Raw genomic sequence first — 19,554 nt, 5'->3', positions numbered from 1 at the left:
GAGCGGAGGCTGCCGGGGTCCGGCGGGGGTGGTGCTCGCCTCCGCCTCCTCCCGGTCGGAGTCCCAGCCCCGCCGAAGGGAGCCCGGCCGGCTGGCTAGGGAGGGCACGGCAGACTGCGAAGGAACGGGGGGGTTCCTCCGCTCCCAGGTGGGGCGTCGGGCAGGGTCGGGTCGGGTCGGGCGGCGGCTCTGAGGGAGGCGCCGTGAGGGGGCAGGGGGCGGGAGGGCAGCCCCCACCCTCCGCGGGCGCGGGGCTGGCGAGCCTGGGGGCAGGGAGGCGACGCGGCGCGGGGGGAGGTCAGTAACGGCCGCGGAGGGACGGTTGGGCACGGCGGCCGGCCGAGGCGGGGGCAGTCGGAAGTCCCCCGAGGGGGCAGGGGGCCCCGCCGGGGGTTGGGGGCAGGGCACGGAGGCCGGGCGAGGGGAGGGCGGGGGCCCGGCGGAGCGCGGGGACGGGGTAGCGGAGACAGGTGGGGAGGGATGGCGGGAGGGGGGAGTGTGGGCACGGCGGGCCCTGAGGAGTTACGGCTGGGTCCGTGTCCGGGACCGGGACCGGGGAGGGGGGGCGGGGGGGAGCGCGGCCGGGGCTGGGGAGGCCGGCGACCGGGGCGCCAGGAGCGGGGACCGCGGTGGAAGTTGTTAGCGCAGTTATAATTAGCTTGGCCGGGGTCTCTGGTAAACTGGGGAGGAGGAAGGGGGAGGAGTGTAACTTTTCGCAGCTCGGGAAGCCCAAGGTTGTCTCTGGTTACTGCTGCCCGCTGCTGCGGGGGGAGGCGCGGGCGGCCGCTGCAGGAAGTACCAACTAGTCTCCTTCCACAAAGGCCAAATGGTGGCAGGCTCCCTTGGGTTTTATTAGTACTTGTGAGCTCGCAGGAGTGGCTGCAGGGAGGGTGGCAGGAAAGAGGCTTTCCCTGAATCGCAGCTTTTTAATTCTGGCACTCGTGATCGCTGCCTCTTGATAGTGTATTTGCTGCTGTTATATTTTTAATAGCAGGTTTTGTTTGTCTCAATAAACGTGTACGTTAGTCTGAACTACAAGTAGGTGGGTAAGACTGGAGGAGGGTGAGCTTGGTCTCTCTTATGCATCTCGTAAATTCATTTCACTAATGGATGCAGTTAATAATTTCTGCCCTACATAGGCCTGGAATTTTTCAAACTATGTTGGAACAGTTCATTTCCAAAAAACATAGGTAGGCGCCCGGTGCAGTAGTTTTCTACTTTGTTTTTGATTCAGCTAAGATTCTTTAGTTCAGGCAGTTAATTGCAATGTGGAAAATACCATTAACATTGAAATTAATGCTATGATCTCAGATTTCTAAAGTGACCCGTAAACAGGTACTAGGAAACTGCAAGGGAAGACAGTGAAAGAAAATGAAAGAAAAAATAATCTGCTGCACATGTAATTCATAGTGATTTACAGCTGCCGTGTGTCTTCTATTTTTTTTTTTTTTAAACACATTGTAGAAACTAAACCTAGTAACCTTACCTCTGTACTTCCTTCCTGATACTTGTCCCAGTGTGCAATCATATAGGGGAAAAATCATAACCTCAGCAGTTAATTTTGCAGGAGTCCTTTAAAGTATGTAATGAAGGAATTAAATTTGATAACTTCTTGGACTTCAGTTCCTTCTAACAAAAGGTTGGACTTCTAAAATACAATTAACAGTATTAATTTTTTTATCAAATGCTTTTAGCTTTTTTTTTTACCAAGGTGCTGAAGTCTAAAAATTTTCAGCATTTTAGTACGCTTGTTAACTTCTTTAGGATTCCTTAATGCTAAAAAGACTTACCGTTCTAAAATATTTGTTCTTTTATGTTCATTGTATAGAAAATGCAATGAATGTACACCTCCGACTGTGACCTAACAAGTATACTTTAATAAACCTCAATAGTGACCTTCTGAAGTCCTGCTGTTTCAAAGCAAATAGGTTATGAATCTTCATTTGTCTGTTTGTTTTTATTTTTTTATTTACAAATAGCGTGGATCTCCTTGTGATAGGAAAGAAGTCAGCTTGTAGAAGGAGGAGGGAGATATTAATGTGTTTATTGCTGTGGGTTAGATTTGGCGTTCTTAGCTCACGGGCGTTTTACTGCTGTTTTACTGCATCTTTACAGTTCCAAGATTCTGTAAACAGAGGAGCCCTTTGCTAGCATCAGGCTATGAGTTGCTATGTAAGATGAACTGTATTCGTTTACTTGTCCATCTGTCTAAATGTAAGACTGCCTTTCTCTATGTATTATTTTAAGATTTGTAAAATAACGTATGAACTCTTGATACTTGATCATGAAGGACTGTATTTATCTGGATAAGTACTGATTCTTGCTCTTGTGGTAAATTTGTGAAGTAATGGGTTTGCTGTAGCTGGGGGGCAGGTGTCTGTGTGTGTATGTATGTATATTGTACACACACAGATGTGTTAAATACAATCCAGATGGTAGGCTGTTAGCCTGTATAAGGGCTTTAATTCTTGGAATTAAAAAACTTTGATTCTTCAGGTGAAGCTGGGACTTCAAGAGCATGGATCATGCAATTCCCTCCACATCTCCTAGCCCAGTCCATAGTTTACTGTCACTTCAGCCTTTTCACGTTTCCCAGAGTTTCCAGTGCCTTGATCTAATCCATGATTTAATCCATGTGGTCTCTAGCCAAACTGCAGATGTTGCTTTATCAGGGTTTTGATGAAAATGATGCCACACTGAATATTATATGCAATCATAGGACATCCTGCCAGCTGTCTTCTCATACTGGTTTTGTGTATGCTGAAAATGAGGAAAGTTAGGGAATTTAATAAAAATCTAACTCCTTTTGCAGCCTGTAAATGTTAGGGGATAATTCTGAAATGTACTTCTTTACAGCTCATGGTATTGTCTCTCCTGATAAGTGTTTCTGAGATGATTACAACTGTAAATTGGTGTTCGGAAACCTGAAGAAGTATCAATGCAAGTTCTTATCCTAAAGCCTAACACTTAGAGGATCAGCGTTCTGTTCTGTAGTATTAATTTATGAAAGATAATTTCCATGTTTTATGTGTTCATAGGTGAAACTGTTAGGTCCTCTTATTTCAGTGTCCTCATAAACTTCAGTTTTTCTTATTCAGTTTAACTGTTTTAATAGGATTTAGCACAAATCGTTTAAAAAGTTGTATTGAATTGTGTGCTTAATACTTCTGGTTTAAAAAAAAAAAAAAAATCACATAGTAATGAAATACTCTGTTGTTTGGTTTTGTTTTGTTTTTCCCCTTAAGTCACATCATCCTACCTCGGTGGATGGCTTGGCCTCTTGAATAGTTCAAGACTCTTGGATGACCACACTTTATGCAAAATCTGGAATCTTCCTGCCTGGACTCCTTTCTGTTTTCTAAGGGTAACTACTTGTATGTTTTTATGAAATCATATCTTACGTGCATAGCGCATGTTCTGATAATCAGCTGTAGATGTTATTTTTGTGGGTTAGAATGGTAAACTGAAAAATAATTTTTAAAAATGGGGTATATAATATAAAGTGAAGTGCTTTAAGCTTGCTGAATAGTATAAGCTCTTTGGTTTGAATATTCTGAATTTGCATTACTTTTTTTTTTCTTTGTAACGAGGAAGTACTATAATTAACAAAGAATTTAATATTGCCATAAGATCACGTTTCTTGGAAATTTGTTAACTAAGGCCTCAATCTTACAGTGAGGTCCACTGTTCAGCTGCTGAAATTGAGTGTTACAGTCTTGTTTTGTGAGGAGAAGGCACTTAGGATACTGAAGAAAAGTTGTGTGCTACTCTGTTAGAGAAAATTTAAAGTGATTTCTGATGTGGTTATTGAAAATTATTTACCTAAATATCCCATACAGAGAGCTAGAGTAAATGCATGGTCCTCTGTCAGGAAAAGAGAGCGCTTTTTTTTTTTTCCCCCTTGGTTGCTTTTACCATTAATGGTCAGATTTTTCTGTTAAAGTATGGGCATGCTGATTTGATATAGTTAATAAGCTCTAACTTTTGTTATTAATGGATCATTATTTACATCACTGTAACCCTAAAATACCTGTCAGGGTTATGTAGGTGAATACATCCAGTATGTCTGTATTTGAAGTAAATAGATACCATAAAGAAAATGGATTGAGAACTGTTCAGTTGATTAGAACAAGCTGTGAAGAGGTATGTCATCACATTTGCAGTTCCAATGATCATTTGTCTCTCCAGCAAGATATTTTGGTGGAACCCTGGTGGTTTGGTTCTTGTTGTTTGGATTCCTTTATGTTCTCATTTAATTACAGTTTAGTTTTACTAGATTTAGTAACTCCTGATCTTGTGTTAGCTTTTTGCTAACTACTATTGATCCTTAGTTTAAAAGATTCCGGGCCCTTCCTCTGCTAAAAAAAAAAAAAAAAAATCCACCCAAAATTCCTGAAAAAAAATCTGCTAAACACACTCTCATTAAAAATATACACCTGTGAGCTTTATTTGTAAATGTGGAACTAAATCCGCAAGTGTAGAGGGGGAGGGGAAGGAGAAGAGTGACAGTGGTGGTTAGTTTGTTTTCTTTTAAGGATGGAAGTTTTTCTCTACCGAACACTGGTACTGCCTCAGCAGCTTTCTATATTAGCCTCTAGTGATAGATGTCGGCTGCTGAGAATACAGTTCATTTACTGTTGTAAATAGCCCAGATCCACTTGTTTTAGCTTGTGGAAGGTACACATCCTAACAGAGGAGTTTCTTCTCCAGAGTGAAATGTTGTGCTCTGAAACTTAGCTGCGGTAGTTTGAAAAGCAAAGCTCTTACCAGTGCTTTATGAAATAAAATGGGAGTAAGGAACTTAGGAAGATGTCCTTTAAGTGCAGGAATTTTCCAGATCCCATTAGACATAACATAAACAGGTTGTGCGTGGGGGGGGTTCAAACTAACTTTTAAATCAAGGTAAAACTTACTCCCAAGTGCTTTGTAAACATCACTTCAGCTCCTAAAATATTAGTGTATGATACATATTTATTCTCTACTTCCACAAATAGTGAAGTGACAGTGGGAAGGTTTTATGAATTCCAGACTAATTCTGTGCTAGACTCAGTCTTCCTCTCATTCCTTTACTTAATGAATACTGTTCAGCCTACTCTTATTTTCAAAATGCGGGAAAGGATGTTAGGTACATCCATAGGTGTGGGGTTTTTTTCTGTGTGGCTTTGGGGTTTGGTTTGGGGCGGGGGGGGGGGCGGGTGGTGTGGTGTGTGTTTGTTTTGGTTTTTGGGTTTTTTTTAAAGTCTGAACAGTAGTGTATCTTGCAACTGTGTTCCAGTTGCTTTTCTAGGAACAGACTTAGGTGTATTATAGGTCAGGATTTGGTGACCAAAAAGTTGACATTAATTCTCACTTTTTTTGAGCAGCTATTTTCTGGTCATTTCTAACTCCTGTAAAGAAGTTGTTACATAGGAGTTTAGGTATGGGAGTAAGCTGGTAGGACAGCACTCCTCCCTGTATGCGCACTTCTAGCCACTTGTGCCTTCTCCAGCAGTTACTCATCTTGGCTAAACTGGGGCAGGGCTGGGGGGGGTGGGGAGGCAATGGACTTAAATACGTTTTTGTGTATTTTAAAGTGTCTTCAGGTCCAAATTACTTTTTAATTCCGTGTTCTAAGGTGTTTAATCCTTCTTGCCTCACTTCCTCTTAATTTTTGCTAACAGCCAAGATGTGATGTTATGGGGATCTCCAACACTTGCTGAGGACACCAGATCAGATACGCTGTTCTGTGTAGTCTGACAGCTTACTGTATTACGTAAGTCATGTTTAAGTGATCAGTGTTAAGTCCGGACGGGAGGAAAGGATTTATACTGTGCCTGTTAACTGTACCTTCAGCCTTACCTTTTTCTTGTGCAGCTTCTTATACGTGGAATACTAGTCAAGAGCCAGTCCACCAGTTAATTAAAACTATTAATGAAGTTGTGTTGCCTAAGCTAAAATGTATGTCGGGTAGGGGAAAGATGGTGATTAAAAATAGTATGCAGCATACATCAAATAATTCTGGGAAATAACCGTAACTATAGGGATGTTTGTCTTCCCTTGCACTTCCTGCAGATAGATGTGTGCTTGTGAAATGTGTGTCCATGGAAGAGAGGGGAGAGCAGGAAGTCAGGTTATCAATCAGCCTCGGTCAGTCACTAACACAAGTTTACAATCCAGAGAGACTTCTGTCTGGTTTTACTGTTATGTGCTTTCTACAGTTATGAGCCAAGGGAGACTTTGAAAGAGAATTACCCAAATTACAATAGCAAGGAGTCTCTAATTTTGATTTTAATACTTAAGTTGCATTACTGAAAGCTAGACAGGCAGCTTTCACTCATGAGGTGCTTACACCTATTCAAATCTGCTATTTCTATCCTACGAGAAAAAGCAATTTATCACTTTGACACAGTCTTAGGCTGAAAAATGCAACACTGTGGCTGTATGAAAAGGATCAAGCAAGTCTGAATTTAATAATATCCTAAAAAGAAAAGCCAGAAGGTACCACTATCAATGAAATGATTTTGACCTGCATAGTGCAGGCCAAGTACTTTATTGATGATCTTCCTATTTAAATGTATTCTTTGATGGTACATGAATAACTCTTGTGTAGTTGACTATAGTGCTTGTTTTGTGCATGAAAAGTTTGTGTTCAGACAATACTAACTGTGGCAGTCGTGTTTTATACACTCATGTTTTTTGAAGCTTTTCTCTACTGAAAATTAAAGCTGTGTGCGGTTCTGAGTTCTAAACATTGTTTAACTTGCCCTTAAAACCTTTTTTGGAAGGTGAGGAAGAGGAAATTAAGAAGTAGCTTGCCCAGATAGAAGTAATTGAGGGTTTTCACATGCTGCATTCTTCTTTGTGACTTTCCAGCTGTACTTCCTAACCATGTGTCAGTGGCAGCTGCACTGCACTATCAGACCCTGTGACAGATGGAGCTGTGTTTTTCCTCTGAAATGGTGGCATGAGTCCTGTATTGTCCACAACGCATCGCAATGTGAATTTTTCTTGGTAGCCTGGAATGTTTCTTCTGAGTAGCTGCACACTCTGACCAGGCCTGTTTGTTTGGTATTCTGTGTGGATTTGCCAACTGGGGACGTGCCTCTTCCCTCCAAGTTTTTTCAAACCCTGGTACGGTGTAGGATTACAGTGCATGGATGCTTCTTCCCATCTTAGCAGGGAGGAGTTTCTATGAAATGTCCTCCATGGAACTGGAAGGAACTGAGGAACATGCTGTCAGGGGCAGAATTTCTACATACAGACTCGTTTGTAGTTCAGTGATACGGATGGAGAGTTTGGCACTCCTAAGCATTGAGTTCACCTTGCTTCCTTTTCTCTATATCTGCAAAATAATTTTAATTAAAAAAGCATTCTGCCATAAATGGCCTGTGGCTCAGTTTGCATTACTATAATGAGAGAAGATGAGAAAATGCCAGAAAAAAGTTATTGAGATGTGGTGTTCCTCACTGTTCTTTTTTCATGACAAAAGATTCTAAAATAGAGCATCTGAACTCAAAAAAAATTGGTTGTTGAACTTTTTCTTAAAAGTTCAAGAGAAGGGTAACTTACAGCTTGCTTCCTTTATTATTGAACAGCTATGTATAGACCTCACATTTGAAGTTGGCATAAACTTTAATTTTTGTTCAGTTTATTTACTTACAAATTACAGAATTATCAGATTGGCATGTTCCAAAATCCTGTTACTTGATCCAATTTTTTGAGACCTGAGTAGGTTCCTGGAATTAGGCTGGAGCAAGGAGAGTGCAGTTTCTAGGCACTCTTTGTGTTTTAGTATGCCCAACTTGTGCTGCTTTGAACTGGCTGTGCCGTTCTGTCAGCTGATTGAAAGGACTGACAACTGTGCAGCAGTCATGCGGTAATACAGGATTGTCTGGGCATAGTAGCGTGGATTTTTGTGTGGACTTCTGTTTGTTTTCCTTAGTACCAAAAATTGAAGTGGACAGAGCACTGCATAATGAAATAATGTGATCAACATCTTACATTGCAAAGTAATGCTGTCAAAAGAGAGCATTTGACTGGTGTGCGAGTTTTGGGTCTGGGATGTGTGTGTTAATATGCAATGCTACAAAAGAACAAGTTACTGAGAAAATATGGAGTAGTTTGTTAAGGATATAACCCTGTCAGAAATTCTTGTGCTAGAAAGTAAAGCTAAAGGCCTGATAAAATGTAGATTAGCTGGTAACAAAGGGGCTTTGTATCTTTTGTAGGTCAGCAGCTGAGTGTGTTTGACAAGAACTGAAATTTAATGTCTCCTGTAGCAACCATGACACTAGTCATTTTTAAATGCACTGTACCATTGGTACTCTGGCTTTCATTAGCCTTTTCCAAATTTTTATGTAACCTCTGAAGTCATCTGGCTCCTGGAGGGAGACTTAAGGATCCTTGCAATTAGGCAAAAAGCATACGAAACAGGCAAAATTTCTAAAACATAAGATAGGGCAATGTTTGTGTATTTTAAAAAAAAAAAAAAAAAAGTCTTTGCCATCTAGAGTGGGGAGTCTGTTAAGTAGAAACATTTGAAGTTGGAGCAAATAATGTTTCTTGCACTTCATTTTTATAGTTCAGAGTGCTGTCATGCTCATATTACGTATTTCTAGAATGCTCTGGGACAAATTTTATGAAGGAAATTTGAGGAATGAAAAGGAGGGTGTCTGCGTATATGAGCATGAAATATTTAGTCTAATTAGACTACTGTATGAATTTAGAAGTTAAACGTTTAATTTTAAGTCGCTTTTGTGAAATTATATATCCTCGCATATGATAGTTTGCTTGCTGTTTAGGCTTGCTTATGGAATTTAAATACTAGCACATTTTTAAGATGTTAGAAATTAACATTATTCATATAATTCAAATAGATAAGTCTAGTATTTCCTGTGCGTCTAACGAAGTGTAAATGTATATTTTAAAATATATTAAAAGCAGTAAATTGTCAAAACCAAGCATTCTGAATGTATAAAATGTCAGAATTACTGTTCCCTGTATGGTCTTAATTTCACTCCCTTGTGAGTGTGAATTTTGGTCTGCTTTGATTAGTCAGTGGAGGGGGGGGGGGAAAAAACCACTGGCGTGCAGTGTATGGGAAGGATGGTGCTTAGTGAAAAAATAGCCATTTTGATGTATACTTTTATTCTTCATAGTAATGGTATGGGGTAATGCCTTAGGTATTAAGCAACATTTCAATGCTACTTAAAATTGAGAGTTATCAATTGTGAGTTTTCTATGATTTGTAGACACTAATTGTCTTCATGATACGTTATGAGTTGGTATATTTAGCAACAGTTTTACTGTAAAGTCCTGCATAATCGTGATTTTTCCATAGATTGTGTCTAAAATTACCAGTTGCTGACAGTGTTGCTGATAGTTTGACTGAGGATGCCTGACACACACGGACACTCTGCCCCCCCTGCCCCCCCCCTTTTATTATTATTGGTGCCTGAACTTTGTATCCAGATTTCTGCTGATTGTGTTTGTAATTGAGTGCTCAGTACTGTCTGGTTCTGTTAGCTCTAAGTGGGGTGCTGGGATGGGGGAGCGATATGTGATAGGTGTGGGAAGATCACCTAGGTGAATAGGCACACCACATCCAGACACCTTAGGTTTTTTAAAGAGATTCGGCTGGTGCTGAGGCAGTTTAGCAGAAAACTTTGGAGTAAAACAGACTTCCAAAGTTAAAAAATTACAGCACTGGTAAATTACGAGTAATTAAAGTTTTTCATTGTTGTTTTAACAGTGAACGTGTTAGTAAACTGAAGTATAGGCCATGCTACTACCTGTTACATAAAAATGCATTCTTATGACAAATTTGATTTCATCCAGCTATGTCCCTAAAAGAAAAAGTGGGTATGATTGAGAAGTCTTAAACTCCTTTACGAACTGTCTGTTTTTTCCTGTGTGTCTTGCTGAGAAGTACGCACTGCTTGCTTGCTTTCTGTTCCTCCAGAGGAGCTGAGTTCTCCCAACAGTCTTGTCTAGGCAGATGGATGTAGCCATGGAGCCCTGCAGTGCTTCCTGCAAATCTGGAGAAATCCCAAAAGTAAAAGAGGCTTTATCCTGCCGCCTTCTCCTTGTCCCCAAAAGTCTAGCAACAGGCTAGCAGCTGGCAGCTGCGGCAATCAGCTGAGCTATTGCTGGCAGTATCCAGTGCTCACATGAAAAGGAAGTTGGGAGGCCCTCTGCAGCATGCAGGGTCTGGATCATTGTGTATGAAGGATCTGCCCTTAATCTGCCACAGGGTGTCTAATTTATGATTGCTTAATTTTGTTTAATTGTTTGGGAGTGAGGTGTCTGTATTCCATGGACACATCAAGATGTGTGTAATCAAGATTCTACCAGTGTTTCCTGTGCACGGTATACTCCTTTTCTATGTTTATACAAGTGATTGGATAGTGCTTGTTGTCCCTAATAAACGCTTCATATTTTTGAATAGTAATTGCAAAGTATCCAAGCATGTATTTGTTTGGATCACGTGTATTTTAGGTGTGCGTGCATGCAGTTTTTTGTACCACAATGTTCTAGACCTACCATATTTCAATGCAAAAGCACACAAAGCAGACTGAAAGCAACTAAATTCTATTTCTTTTCTTTTAGCTATTTACTAAAATTGGTCATTTTTAAAATGCCATTTGATAGCCTCCTGCTGGATGTCCTTAGTGTTAAGTCAGTAGTAGGTTGTGAACCAGCAGCCATGAGCACCGATCATCATTCTGTGAGCTCTGTGGCCCAGCCAAATTTCCTCCCACTGTTTAGCTAAACTACTAAGGTGTGGAATGGATATAAGGATCCCATAGGAGGGCCTGTTGTTGGTCTTGCTGGGTGGTTCGACTGTAGTAAAACAACTTTAAGTCACCAAAGAAGAGGGAGGTAAATGAGTTCTATAGAGAGTTCTCGGAGACACTGAGCGAGACATTAAGAATACCTTAATGTGATAAAAATGGGTGTTGAAACTAGCTTTAAAATCCTACCTACTGTACCTAGGAACAAATGTTAAAATGAAAACGTTGAAATATTCTGTATAGTTATTATAATCCTTAGTATAAGCATCTATTTTATTTCATGTGGACATTCAGATATTTCTCATTAATGAATTTTTGTATGCTATATAATCTAAATGGATAAGAGGCTAAAAAGCTCATCTATTAAAGATTTTAAATAATTAAATTTATATTCTCATAGTAGAGTTAAAAGTAAACCTTAAAACCAAACTTAGATGTATATAGCTTTTTTTAAAAAACACTATATTTCTTTCATGTTTTCTGTTTTAAAAAAAAAAATTGTTGTGAAACAATAGAACTGGAAAGTGCATCTTCTCAATGAAAGTAGTATCTTGTGTAGGATTTTATTCTGTCTTTCAGTGTTCTATGGCATTAGAGTCTAAGTTAACCAATACATTGTATGCTACAGACTTTTCAAAAGTGTCTGTTGCGATCTTGCAGAAGAAGCGATAGTCTTGCCCAAGGTTAATTCATAATTTCTCTCTTTCAGGTTCATGTTGGGGAGAGGTCTAAAACGCAAGCTGAGTGACTATGAGGAGAACATGGCTGGTCTCTCGAGTGCCTTTGATTCCAGTCGAAATCTGCCATATCCGCTTAAGAGGCAGTTGGTGCTTAATATGTGCCTCACCAAGTTACAGACGTACAAAATGCTGGTGGAACCGAACTTGCACCGCTCTGTCCTCATAGCCAACACAGTACGGCAAATCCAAGAGGAAATGAGGCAGGAGAGTAATCAGCAGCCAATTAATGTCTGCCCTGGCATTACTCCTAGTTCTCACAGCTACACAGGGATGGAATCATCTGGGATTTCTCTTCAGTTGCCTTCAGGTATTAGTCAGCAAGAGTCTAACTGTTGCGACTTGCGGTCTGTAGAAGACCCAATTGAAAATAGCCTGCTGATAGTTTCAGATGATGATATGTCATCTGCTATTTCATCTATTCTGAAGGATTTAGACTTTGTAGAAGATATAAGCCCGCCTACTTGTCTGGTTCCTACTGGAGATGACCAGCCAAAGTTCCCAGAAAATACTGGTCTAAAACTAGAAGATGATAGACAGGATTTGAAGGGAGCTGAATGCGTGTTTGGATCCTTTGAGCTTTCAAATTCAACTAGTTACTTGAAGGATTTGGCAATAGATGACATTTTTGAAGATATTGACACTTCAATGTATGATTCAGACTTTTGTTGCCCTCCACTAATGCCGCCCAGACCACCATCTCTCGCTACAGAAGAACCATTGAAAACCTTTCCATCTTGTAATTCTTCTTCAGCAAGCAACATTCAGATATGTAGAACAGATCTGAGTGAGTTGGACCACATCATGGAAATTCTCGTTGGATCCTGATACTTGTTTTACCCAAAGATACTTTTTAACTGCCACTTTCATTTGGTTTCAGGATAAAAGCCACTGGAAAAGTTGTAAAAAATTCTTTAAAACACAAACTAAAAATAATTTGTCCATAGTGGGATTTTCTAAATAATTCCAAAACTTATAAACCAAAAAAAGTGGCAGATTTTTATTAAAAAAAAAAAAAAGAAATATTTATTTATCAGAACTGTGCAATCATCTTTTTCCTTCCAGGGTGTATGTGGAACAATAGGCACATACCCTTATCACCCTTCATGCCTCTTTCAATAAACTTTTTTATGTGCAATTTTCAATTTGTCAGAAGAATTTACATGCAAAACAAATTTCATATGAGATGATCTTTTACAAAGCCTCCACTTTATTTTTAATATCAGAGTCTATGCCAGGCTGGCATATGTCAAGTCGCATAGTTGGATTGCGTGGATTGCAGACGCATTACTAGAGATGGGTATATTTTAAAAATGAGACACACTTTGCTTTCTTTTGGCCAGAAAAGCAAATCAAGACACTTATCAACGAAGTCTCTTGCATTTTCTAAAGCATTCAGAACTATTTATTTTTGTAAATTTTATAGTCTTTCTACATTTTACTAGGTTATTTCATCATAGTTCAAATATAATGGACTTCTAGTTGGATGTGTTTAGCACTACCTCTGAGCTGAAATGCTTTAACTCTTTCCAGTGCTTCGTCTAAGACTGCAGATCTTTTTGTTTCTATTTTTTTCTGGGGGAAAGTACTTCTAACTCATTAAGCTGATCCTTTGACGGTGACCTAGCTGATTTGTGAAATCAAGGGTATTCAATGTTTAAAAACTTTTAAGTATTTACAAATGTAATTTATATGTAGATTGTGCAATTTAACATTTTTCTGTCAGTATTACGTGCTTAGATTTTGAATAATCTCGGCGTTCTTTAAATTAAAACTTACTATGTACAGGTAGCTTTTTAAGCTGTTTTGGAAAACACTGTCCTTCAACCCTGCTTTCACTACAAAGTTTAAGATGATTTTTATGTGCAATATTATTTAAAAAGATACACATTTGTATACCTGGCATTGTGGAAAGAAACGCTTCAAACTTAAAACTTCTAGCACCTTTGGAGGATACTCAAGAGAGTCAGCATTTCTGTATCCTTTAAGAAACAAAGTTGAGAACACTTCTTACTACACCAGTGCTTACTGCTTTGAATACTCCCGAAATGCTCATTGATACGTGGTGAGTCAGTGCTGATGACTAAGAACCATCCTGCAGCGGTGTCCGTGAGAGCTCAGGGGTCTGACCGCTCGGATGCAGCGCCAGGGCTGGGGCCTGCGTGGGCTTTGGAAACATCGTGATGGTTGCTGCTGATGGTGCTGCAGATTGTACTGGGGAAGGAGGGGTGTGTGTGTGTGGCAGGTGTGTGTATAGGTATATATAAGCGCGCTCATTAACTGAAGGTGAGATTTGCAGTGAGAACTATTTTTCCATAAGACAGTTTGGATACTGTGTTTCAGCTTGAACTGAGGTCTATATTGATCCTTGCTATCGTCTTCTGAACTACACACTTGCACGTTAGTTTTGGGGGGTATTTTATTTTATTTCTTAATTATAAAACTTTTACTTTGTTCTTGAAAGCTGCAGCACCTGTCTTGTAAGAAGATTTGCAGTTGTAAAAGCTTTGCTTTGGTTTGTTGTTTTTTGGAGGTTTTTTTGTTGTTCTGCTGAGACTTTTCATGAACGGGGCATCGGCAGAGGAAAAAAAAAATGTTGCCTGTGTGTTGCATCTCACAGAAGCTGAAATCCTGGCCCTATTGAAGGGGCCAGGGTGTCACTTAGTATTTCTAGTCTTAACTGATGCTGTGGCACACCTACCTTGTGCAAAGATCTCCATTTTTTTACTGTGACTATTTCGGTTAACAGTTAGCTGCCGATACAATTTGGTATCCCAAACCAATGGAGAACCAGTTCAGGTCGCGTCCTCGCAGCCATCTGGGTTGTTTGGCAACCGAAGGGTATAAGTGTATTTATATGCATATAATGTATTGATTCTAATATAAAACTTCTGATCTAAAATATTTTGAATTGCTGGATAAAGGGATTTTTTTGAAGAGTGTATAAATAGTTCTTGAAGAGGTACAGGTTCAGAATGTACACAGATTGTGCATTGTGTATAGACTACTCTGGCTTTTCCTCAGCCTCTACTTTTGTATTGAAGATATGACTGAATAAATCCTTGAACTATTAAGGGCCTTCTGCACTGTGATGAAGCAGAGTTGTGGTTAAAAATGTCTTTAAATTCAGTGATGAGGAATAAAATAAAAAGACTGCATCTAATTTCTTTTTGCATTTGAAAATATGGAATGTTACTATGCAGTAAAGATATTTTGGTATGAAAATTGTATCACATAGCAAATAGTGAACACTTAATAAATCCACTTACTCACCTTGCAGCCCCTACAGAAACATAAGACAACTTGCTTTTCAGCATTTACATGCTGAATTTTTTTGTATACTTCAGAAACAGATTAAATTGTTGGTAGAAGTTTTATCAACAATTCAAAATGCAATTTTTGTTCAGGTGCTTGCTACAAAGCTCTGTTTCTAATTGGTTGCTTGCATCACAGTCCCAAGACCGTAAGCTGGTATGTAATGCAGTTCGGTTATGTATGGAGTTATGTGCAAAGGGAAGTTTAATTTTTAAATATGCACAAACTAATTTTAAAATCCTTCCATGTAAAATGAAGTTAGAGGCTAGTTGTGGTGGACCTATTTATTGTATGTTTGGAAATAAAAGCCACAGTTTTGCAGTTTAACCATTTATATTTTGAAGCCTTCAGTATTTGACTGGTTTAAAAACAAAACAAAAAAACGCGGTACCTTGCCACCCTTCATCTGGTCTTTCGCTCATGAAGATGTAGCGTTCTCCCTAGGTGATTGCTTTTACACCTTTTTTTTGTTTTTGTTTTTCCCTCCCCCTTTCCTTCCTTCCTCCCCAGAAATACTAAATACCGTACACGGCTTCACGTCCCCTTTGTGCGTCCTGTCCCCACAGAATGAGGGATGGCCCACAGAGCATTTTTTTTCTGGCCGGTGGGGTGGGGGATTCCTGTTGTGAACAGGTGCCGTATGTTCGTTAGCACTTAGCGGTCCTCTGGTTTTTGTCCCGACTGCCCTGTGTAGTCCTCCCGGCCCATGCAGTTCTTAGTATTGCTTCAGGGGTTGCCATGCTTGAAAGCAAGTGTCAGATACAAGTGTCCTTGACGCATGTACTGTTGACACCTCAGACTTGTATACAAAAATACTGCCACTCGGTGCTAGTGGAAGGTTGGTTGCTGGTCTGTGCTAATACAAATTACACCAGCAACTTCAGGTTTAAAGGTGTCCATCCTCTTCCTGTTGTGGACCTCTAAAATGAGATCCTGACTCTTCGCAATGAACTTTGTTTTATGGATGAGACCGCGCTGGCTGCTACTTACAGACCAGGAATTCTTCCTGCCTTTTGTCCTGGAGCCTGCTGACTACAGCGTGAAAAGCACAGGTCTAGAAGTAACAACTTCACAGCAGTCTGGTTTTGGCTGTGGGGTGGTTGCCATCATGTTAGCACTGTGAGTGTCTGCGTTACTGAGCGGGACGCTGCTGATACTGCAGTACAGACCTGCTCTTGTACTGATGGGTCTTGAAGTTCGTCAACAGAAAATGTTGCCTTATGAAGGTATGCTGCAATTTAGTCTTTTAAGAAAATATTTTTGAAGTATTGCTTTCAGGTCATGTTGACTCATTAAAGGTGGTGTAAGGTTTCATATACCTTCATCAATTTTAGCCACACCAAAAGATCTCAACTTAAAAGTAAGGTGAGCAGCACCGCTCAGTGCAATGCTGGTTTAAAACGGGGCTAGGTGCGGAGGTGCAGGTACTGCCCGGAGTGCTCTGTCGAGCTCAGTATCCTGTATACGGGAAGTGAGACTTCAAAAGACTTAACTTTCCTGCTCAAGCAAGAGTGAAATACGTGAAAGAAAATAACCTATGCGTTAGTTCTGTGAGGAAGATGAGTTACAATTAGTTGTGGAACTAATTTTGAGCTATTAAAAACCAGTATTAGAAGTGAAGAGTTAAGCTATTAAGGAGCAGAAGTGTGTCTATAAAAGTCTGTATTATTAAAGCAGATGTTCAGGGAAGCTGGAAGATTTTTGGCATTTAAGTATTTGCCCAGCATTCACAGGCATCTTGCCTTGATTGAAAACAAAAAAAGCGTTGCAACTTCATTCCATACATTTTTCCCTCATTAGGACCCATTTATCCCGGCCGAGCGCTAAGCTAGGCCGGCTGTGCCATGGGATGACAATTCCTGAGGTTCTCATCCATGTTTCAGTAGAAGGAACGGAGAACTTCTGCTGGACGTGACTGAAGCGAGCCTGTTGCATCTGCTGGCTGGATGCGTTTGTTTCTTTTCTTTGAATCCTCCAGAGTGGATCTGGCAGGTTAACCTCAGATCCACAGGGAAGTTTGGGGTTTAACAATTAGTTTCAATGCAGCTCATTTTTAGCCAAATTCCCTCTGCCATCTTAACTGGAGTAGGAGTACTCCAGGAAGTCCTCCCATTAAAAAATGGCAGGACTATTAAAACTGATCTTCACTGCTAAAAAGATCAGAGTGCTTTTAAATCCTGTAATGACCCCGCACTCTGAAAAGAACTTCTAAGCTTTTACAAGATTTTTTTTGTTTGTTTTTTACTACAAGTCTTCTGCGTATGTCCAACCAATGGTGGGCTTATGGTATACTTAGGAATCATCCCAGGGTCTGGAATGCCCCCCTGCCTTTTTTTTTTTTTTGTTAATAAAATTCTACACACTATTTGGACTTTTAAAAATAAGTCTACAAATACTAGCAATGTGCTGTTTCTAAAACAAAACTTCCCAAAACTTTGCCTTCCTACTCTGCTCAATTTTAAGGATTGTTGAAATAAGTTCCCTAAAATTTTACTTACGTTATACCTTTGAACAGAATATGCATTGAAATATTTTCAGGCTTCCACATTGTAGTTGTTCTTTTTTTGCAAAGCTGTTTACAGTGTTCCTTCTACAAAGGAAACATTTCCGTAATTACATGGCCGATTTGAACTTTTAAAAACTTTGTTCTATGGGTATATTTTCCCTCTAATCTCAGTGGAAGAAAAAGGCATTTCTGTCTAGCTCTGCTGTCTAAAACTCTTACTTTTGCTTTAGCAAATGTCAAAAGCCTATGGAATTCGCTTTCCGCAAACACAGAGTACGGTAACATGTTTAGTTCATCAAAACTCAGTATTTCACAGCTGAGAGCTCACAACTAAGATGAGAAATGATGAAATTCGTAGCTTAAAACGTACTAAAACACAAAGTTTTATTTCCTCCGTGCACCATTTTCACGGAATAAACACCTGCCGCTTCCCAGTGCAGCCGTGCATTCGGAGAGGGGGTGCGCGGCGGTTGTTGGCACGCTTGGCTGGGTGCCGGGGAAGGCAGGAACAAGGAAACGACTAAAGGAAATGAATAGCCAGTATTTGTGCAAAACACCAGAGGGGTTTCCGGCACCCCTCGTTTCCCGGGATAACAACAGAGGGCAAGGCTACTTTATACTACGCAGTATGCCTGAAAATGGCCAGCTAAACATTTGGTTTGTCTCCCTGAGCACGCTCTCTTCTCAGTTAAGAGAAAGAAAGAGAGTGCAATTTTCTCTTGGCAAATACCCCCAAATATGCAGATTGTGTCCAAATTCTGGTAAGGGCTGGAGGGCTGCCAGGACTCCACAACCTTGAAGCTGAATTGAATTACTTGGTAATTTCAAATCTGCTCGTCTTTTTCTTTGAAGAGATGAACGTGTTCATCTCAGGCTGAAGACAGGAGTCAAAGGTCTCTCCACTCTCTTGTGCAGCCAGTGTTTACAGGCAGTAAGGGCACAGGTGGCCTAAAGCATCTGTTCGAGAAAGAAAAACCTGAAATGTGGAGCCCATCACCTTTGGAACCCCAGTAGTTTTTTCCCCACTGAACCATAAAGGGCTGAAACCGCTTTTCCACCAATCTGTACCTTGGACAAGGCTGTAAAACCTGCTGCTGTGAGGGAAAGATTATGTATTCACCCTTCTCCCGGGTTGCAGTGCAAAACATTCTTCGGTACCTTCATCTGATGTTAGCCAAAGCAAAGGCAAACTTGAAAGAAAGCCCAGGAAAAAAGAGGGCCTCTGGGGTCTGGTGCATCAGCCGGTGTCGTACATGCTACAGCTTGCCTTCTCAAGCCCCTCTGCAGCACCCTGCTTGTCTGAAAGCGTAAAAATGGGATTTTATTCTTATAATTGGTTTCAATAATGTTTATTACCAACCTCAATTATCCGTTCATCGTTTAGTGGCAATTTGCTATTTTGTGAGTTTATGAATACAGCCTATTTAATACATGTTTAAGTGCTCCGAAAGCAAGGGAAATTGAAAATTAATTCAAATCCAGTGTTAAGTGAAGAAGTTAGCCCCGCTCTCGTATCCACATGGAGTTTTTGGTCTGGCACTGCAGAACTTCCTCTACGGCCAGGGAAGCTGCTGAGCCACTTCCAAAGAGCACTTTTCCAAATGGCCTGTTACCACTTACCGAGTAACCAATACACAGGTCGTCCTATGCTAACAGCGCTGAGGTATCATAAACATTAGTGAAGTTATAAGTTATTATAGCAATTGTAATTTCACTGCTGAACAGTTTACTAGATTAAGGGTTGGAGTCTGCCAGTATGCTTAATTCTAACAGAATAGGCACATAATTAAATAATTAACAGACTTAGTTTGGGAATATCCAAGTTTGCTCCCTGCTTTTAACACATAAAATGACAGTTGCAGTGCTTAGCAACTCTTTAAAATAAAAAGCCATATAAAATTCTCATATTCAGAATGGCCAAAGCAGTAAATAGATTAGTAACTTGCTTAAAAGTTATTACCAATGAGTAAGTAAAGGTGTTGCAGTTGGCAAGGAAGAACCATGGATTATACAAATGATGGTGAAGTCCATCCCCTCTGGCACTTGGGCATGCACAAAGATGGGCAACGTAGTTGATAGTTACTGTAAAATTTTAGAAGGGCAGCAATTTGCAGCATTGAGCAGTGCAAGTCCTGAACTATACCGCAGTTAAGCTTTTAACAAGCACAGTTGTGCATGGTGTGAGTGTTTGGTAGCTGAATGAATCTAAGAAGTCCTGTTACAA

The 19,554-nt window shown here is 40.2% G+C and overlaps 1 protein-coding gene across 3 annotated transcripts; it reads left to right on the top strand.

Annotated features, from left to right (window-relative positions):
- LOC143163749 (SERTA domain-containing protein 2-like) lies at positions 1–15,158 on the top strand. 3 transcript variants are annotated; one of them, XM_076345590.1, is made up of 4 exons: positions 1–148; positions 3,246–3,364; positions 5,661–5,752; positions 11,482–15,158. In XM_076345590.1, the coding sequence occupies exon 4, from the start codon at positions 11,486–11,488 to the stop codon at positions 12,335–12,337; it is 852 nt and encodes a 283-aa protein (XP_076201705.1). In that variant the 5' UTR covers positions 1–148; positions 3,246–3,364; positions 5,661–5,752; positions 11,482–11,485; the 3' UTR covers positions 12,338–15,158. The 3 variants fall into 3 exon arrangements, with proteins under 3 accessions (XP_076201705.1, XP_076201704.1, XP_076201706.1); XM_076345589.1 differs by lacking the exon at positions 5,661–5,752; XM_076345591.1 differs by lacking the exons at positions 1–148; positions 5,661–5,752 and adding an exon at positions 2,108–2,214.
- The last annotated feature ends 4,396 nt before the right edge of the window (positions 15,159–19,554 follow it).

This window comes from Aptenodytes patagonicus, chromosome 7 (genome assembly GCF_965638725.1).
Source record: "Aptenodytes patagonicus chromosome 7, bAptPat1.pri.cur, whole genome shotgun sequence".
Taxonomy (NCBI): domain Eukaryota; kingdom Metazoa; phylum Chordata; class Aves; order Sphenisciformes; family Spheniscidae; genus Aptenodytes; species Aptenodytes patagonicus.
The sequence above is the reverse complement of the archived record's forward strand: the minus strand, read 5'-3'. Positions and strand labels throughout refer to the sequence as shown.